The sequence below is a fragment of the Vigna unguiculata genome, chromosome 2 (genome assembly GCF_037176805.1).
Source record: "Vigna unguiculata cultivar grain cowpea cultivar isolate G323 ecotype 2 chromosome 2, ASM3717680v1, whole genome shotgun sequence".
In the NCBI taxonomy this organism is placed as follows: domain Eukaryota; kingdom Viridiplantae; phylum Streptophyta; class Magnoliopsida; order Fabales; family Fabaceae; genus Vigna; species Vigna unguiculata.
This window is the reverse complement of record NC_140793.1, coordinates 34386029-34392100: the sequence shown is the minus strand read 5'-3', so window position 1 is coordinate 34392100 and position 6072 is coordinate 34386029. Positions and strand designations below refer to the sequence as shown.

The following is a 6072-nucleotide window of genomic DNA, read 5'->3' as shown; positions in this document are numbered from 1 at the left end:
AGTTCAGTTTCGATGAATTCGAAACCTTTAATAAAATTTTGTAGTTTACCAACAAAATTATAGTTTTCAAATTATAGTTCTAATCACGCGTAAACTTATAAATTTATACTTTGCAAAAATTATAGTTTGTCACATGTAAACTTATAATATACCATAAAATTTATTAAGAATTTTACTAAAAATTTATAAATTTACGGGAAATTCAAAATTTAATTAAACCTACCTCAACTAAACAAATTATATGGCTACAAATTTGAGAACTAAAATAGGCAAACCTTCACAGTATACAATGATTATTTTTCATGCTAATAATCTCTACCTAAACTCAGTTAATAACAATATTCACCTAATTGTACTTTTAAAAACACATACTTTATAAGAATATTTTATCGGCTATAGAGGTTAACTAAAAGGAATGGTTCAATTAGATTTGACAGTTGAAATTCACTGCCCTAGCCACTCTTTTCAAAGGAGTGGTAAATAAGCTAATATCTAGAACAAACTATCAGTTTAACATTATAAAAGAAAACCTCGACATTGATCGAAAAAGATGTATTGAAGCGTTCAAAACTCATTCCAAAGTCAAAAAACATCAAACAAGTGCTGTGTCCTCAAAATAGTATTTCATAAATTGAAGGAAAAATAAGATAAAAACACAAATTTTAACGGTAGCGGCGAAGTGACAGGGTGTTGTTTCTCTTCCAGGTAGCCCTGCGGGATGGACGAGCCTTGTGGTACAGATGTCCTCTGCCACGTAAACCCCTGTTGCTTTTCCCTGCAGAGGTGAGACCACGCAGCTCCCTGTGCTTATGCACTGGATTGCAGAGCCAATTGATTCTGGGATCATTTCTAATAGCAGCATGAGCAACATCTACCAGAATTATCTCGAAGTACTTGTAAGTCGAGTCCTGAAACAAACAATAGTAAGATTTTACCAACACCAACTTCAAAACCAAGTTTCAATCTCAACAAACAATGGTAAGATTTTACCAGCACCAACACATGATTCAAAAACAAGTTTCAGACTGAACAAGTGAGTAACAAACCTCGTTCACCCAGTAAGAGTTGAGAACCCTAAGTCCACCCAGCTTCCGTCCAGCTCGCTCCTCAGCAACAGACCTCTTGCTACGCTGGAATTTTAATTGAGTAACACCCTGGTTTGTTGGCTTACCATAAACAATACCCTTGGGCACTGGTCTCTTTCTGCCACCCCTACGCACACGAACACGGTACACAACGTAACCCTGCAGTGTCATAACCACAATCATCACTGGACTAAAACAAAATAGCTTTACAATTATCCAATACTCACAAACTACTAAGTATTATAATTGAAGGCATTTACCAAGTGGGATTATTTGATTGAAATAAGTAATTGAAACAACACAGTGGTTGAAATAAAATTATAAAAAAATTGTTACCTGCTTAGCCTTATAGCCCAAGCGACGAGCCTTGTCGGGACGGGTTGGCCTGGTCAAACGAACAATGGAAGGCAGCTGCCTGTACTCCCAACACCTCACCCGCTGCAAAAACCGCATAACATCAGACTGCTTCTTGCGCCATAGCTCTGAAACATACTTGTAGGCACCTGTGCCAATCACACCAACAAAAATAAAAAATTTATCAATATAAGTGTCGACCTTGATAACTAAACACTATACTTCAACATTTACAAGTGACAAAATACCTAAAAATTAAGAGGATAGCATACATATGATTAATAATTAGATACTAAACTGACACTAGAGAGTTCTTAAAACTAATTTACTGATAAACCTCAAACCTGTTGAATATTTAACTTCTAATAGATGTACGTGAGATTGCAAATAGATTTACACTAAAAAAATCAGACATGCAGCATAAACAACCATCTTGCTAAAACAATTAACTCCCAAAAAGGCTTAATCAATTTAAAATCCCTTGGATCTGACTATCGATTTTAAAAAATATACAGGGCCGAAGTAAACAAGGTTATCAGATCCTACACTTCAACTCTGTCGGCACAGATAACACTTCCAGCCATTAAACAACACAAGAGACGTGAAACTACAAAAAAATAAATAAAGAATAATTCACAAAAAGAGGACACGATTTCAGACCAGAAAAAAATGTACATTGCATGACTAAAACCTTAATTGCCGCAATCATTAACACTGGGAAACAATAAGAAGCAACCAAGTTGGTTGGACTTGGCGAACAGACGAGGGTCCTTCTCTTATATAAGCTTTTGCACTAAAACCCTAAACCCTCTTCAGGAGGCTCTACCGAAAAAATGGAGGGATGTTTAATTGATCGTTGTTACTGAACCAAATAATCATTCGCATTCATGCATCAGATCTAACATAACATAATTGACAAACAAAAACAAATCTTAATCCGAATGGCAAGGTAGACAGAGAACATACCCATTGCGCAGTCACCACAGTGGAAGGGTTCAACCTCACCCACGCCAACTGAAACCTAGGGTTTCAGAATGAGTTCAAATACTTTATAAAGCCACCGCTGCAGGTACAGGCCTTCGGTTTCACAATTGGGCTTTTATTTTTTTACTTTTCGGGCCAGGCCTGCCGTGCTGATTTTGGTTTAAACCTCTTTTTTGTGGACAAAAACAAAAGTTCAGTTTTATACCTTGGAAAAGGACTTTTTTTATATTACCTACTATTTTATTTCATCCTATAACCTTCTAAAATTAAAAAACAAATTGAGTTGAGAGGTCAAATAACCAATCACGTCAGTCTAATTCTTTAAAAAAAAAAAAACTGAAGCTCAGGTAACAATATAATGACTAAAATGATACTATATAATTAAATTTAGATGTTCATTTAAACTAATATAATAATATTATAGACTTTCAAAAACTAAAATAATGATTTACTCTTAAAATTTCTGTGGCTAAACAAAAGGATTATAATTTATATGAATGAAATAGCATTTGTTTTAAGTAGTAAAAAAGTAGTTTAAGCAAAACAATGGTCTTGAGTTTTATGGCTATCAATAATTTAAATATTATATTATTTATAATAATTTACCAGAAAACAACATGATACTATGAAATAATTTAAATATTATATAGATTTGTTAAAAATCTTTGATATGTTCAAAAATTCTTTGAAGTATTTTGAAAATCTCTAACATTAATATCTTGATCTTAAGTATGCATACATAATATTAAAAGTTTATGCTTGTGGTGTATTGTTCCTTTTAGTACTCTCTCACTCCTTTACAATTTTAATATAAAAAGGAATTATCAGTGAATTAAAGAATTATAACCTATGTTTATACTCTGTTTTTTAAATTTAACTTCTAAACATAATTAAAAAAAAAAAAAAAAACTTTACCTTGCCTCTGTCTTCGGAAACAAGGGATACATTCCATATGAAAATAAATATAAAAAAGAGAGTAAAATCATAGAAACAAAAATGCATGATATGAGAAAAAAATGATAAATAATAAATTATAGTCAAAAGTAAGAGTTTTATCACACAGAGAGTTTCAACAATACAAAAAAAAATGACAATTTAAATTGTTTGAAAACAAATCTATATAATATCTGAATGAAAAGATGCAGAGAAGATGGTATCATAGAAGGTGCACATTCATAAGATTTGGATCTGAAATAACTGAAAAAGCAAGAAGTGGGAAAGAAGAGATTAGAATAAGATCTAAAAGGTGTTAACATGATAAACATAGGTACTCTTTTGCCATGATGAATTTGTGCAGCAATAGAGACTAAATTTGGAATTTTGATCCAAAAGGTGAGAACAGAAGTTGCCCTAAGAATCCCTCGTTTTGCTCCATGTGTTTGAAACAGAAGCATTAGAGTGAATCAAATTGAAAATGATGAGTATTCATCTGTGACAGAAGCTTTTGGATGAATGTTTGTTGGTGCAGCATCTTGTATCACGTCACTGCAACAGAAACAAGGGTTTCTGCAAAGAAAAAGTGAAAGTTAATTTCATTGTTGCACTCCACACAATGCAGCAGGAGCAAGAAAAATCGATATCCTTCTTCTTCCCATTCAAGAATACTACTGTCTCTTTATTCCTTTTAATATCATCAACTTGTTTGAAATTTAAAAGGTTATTTCGAATATTTAGTTCTTAGTCTTTGTTAAAGGATCATTTCTTCACCTTTAAGACTTTTTTTTCCAACTTCATTTTTATATTTTGGTTTAAAAAAATTATTATTTTTACATCCAATAAAATTTTACACACATTTGATATTTATTATTTTACTGATCGATTCTTTCCTTACAAATATAAAGGAATGAAAAAAAAATTAAGTGAATTTGTGACAAAATGTCATTAGAAGTTAATGAGGCAATTAAATAAATCTAAAAAAATAATTGCCACATTTGTGAAAATATAAATATTTTAAGAAAGAGTAAACTTTGATCATGATGATTCAATCTAACTAAACTTTTATATTAGTGAACTAATTTTTTATGTATGATTAATATTTGTGATTTGATGTGATAAAATTATTCCAAATTATAAAGCCAACTTGAAAAAATATTATTTAAAATTATTAGAAACTTAAATGGTAGATTGTTTGTTGTTTGAATTATGAGAATTGCCGTAAAAAGTTGTAAGAAAATTATGAGTAAACAAAGCCTCCACCTCAAAGACTTTGTGTACATTGCAACTTTTTTTCACATGCTTATTCAGAATTTGCAAAGCAAAATGTCAGAATGTGGAAAAAAAATAATTATCTCGTTGATACCTACCACGTATAATATTATTTATTGAAGAGACCAAAACAAGACAATGTATATTTGTTCAATACTTTTTGGTGATAAAATAAGAGTGGTAAAAAATCAATAAAAAAACGAATAAATAAGAAAATTGCATGTATTCTTAAAAACTAAGAGCAATATTTTTTTTATAAAATTTAGAGCAAAATTTTGTTCAAAAAAAATTATATCATCGACCGATAACGGATGGAATAGAATGTTTAATAAATTTTGTTATGATAGATTTTAACTTGGCTATGATAGTCGGTTAGAAGTGAGTTTTAAGTCTAACTCAACCCTACAACACCGACTTGTAAGTAAGATTTGTACCTCACTCTTATATTATAAAATTACCTTATCTTTAGTCGATGTAGAACTTCCAACAGAGTCAGAAAATTTGTAACTCACCACGAAATTGATAAGTTATTAGATTGACTTTAATCTACATAATAAAAAAAATAATTACAATAAAAAGTTATAAAAAAAATAATAAAACATTAATAAAAAGAAGTTATTGGATCAACTTGAACCTAACTCAAACCTTTAATTTACGGATTAAGAAGCCATGTTTAATATGAGTCACATTTAAAGGTACTAATTTTTTTCTAACTCAATCCTACTCAACTCACGGTGATCTAAGTTCACTCACAAATACACTTTTAGTTTTGTTTTTATTCAGTGTAATAAAAACATGATCTTTGCCTTGAGAGACAGAAGATATATTAAATCCAAGCATTATAGGACAAGAATGAGAAACCAGGTACAACGTTTGAAACCCTAAAATCTATAGCCTTTTAAAAAGAAAGACAAATGAGTCAAAAAGATGATCGAATTGGGTGAGGTCACTTTTCATATAATATATACATTATGTCATGTCTATGTTTCCTCCCTCTAGATCTTCCCACTTTTGCTTTGATACCTATCTACTCATTTATGACATCATTTCAGGCACACTAAATCATTCATAAACATTTGTAAAATTGTTCTCATTCCGATTCAAGTTTGTCCCGCAGTCATCGTTAAGAATAATCACTGTATTTTTTAGATATTGTCCGTTTTGAAGTGTTTGAGCTCGGTCATAGTTTTGTCCTTAAAAGATGTTCAGAGGGTAAAGGAAGATACGAGTATTTAAACTTTGTTTGACCTCGACTGGGGGGCTTGTTCCGATACACACAATAAATTCCATATCGCTTAGAAGTCGAGGTCAAACGAAATTTAAATACTCCTACCTCCATCTGCCCTTTGAGACACCTTTTGAGAACAAAACTGTAATGGAACACAAACACTCCAAAGTGGATAATACTTTTGGAATAAAATATATTTTCAATATTTTAGGTAAA

At 31.1% G+C, this 6072-nt stretch overlaps 1 protein-coding gene across 1 annotated transcript; it reads right to left on the bottom strand.

Annotated features, from left to right (window-relative positions):
* Positions 1 to 537: 537 nt before the first annotated feature.
* LOC114174224 (large ribosomal subunit protein eL15) lies at positions 538 to 2545 on the bottom strand. Its single transcript, XM_028059018.2, has 4 exons — positions 2406 to 2545; positions 1422 to 1588; positions 1047 to 1244; positions 538 to 908 (listed from the first exon to the last, which is right to left on the bottom strand). Exons 1-4 carry the CDS (start codon positions 2407 to 2409, stop codon positions 663 to 665), a joined length of 615 nt encoding a protein of 204 aa, XP_027914819.1. The 5' UTR covers positions 2410 to 2545; the 3' UTR covers positions 538 to 662.
* Positions 2546 to 6072: the final 3527 nt, after the last annotated feature.

Excerpts from the sequence above, each read along its gene's own strand:
- LOC114174224 (XM_028059018.2), bottom strand. Across the intron at positions 1,245-1,421 it reads TGGGCTATAAGGCTAAGCAG|GGTTACGTTGTGTACCGTGT; the intron begins GTAACAATTTTT and ends ATGACACTGCAG. Across the intron at positions 909-1,046 it reads ACTCTTACTGGGTGAACGAG|GACTCGACTTACAAGTACTT; the intron begins GTTTGTTACTCA and ends TGTTTGTTTCAG.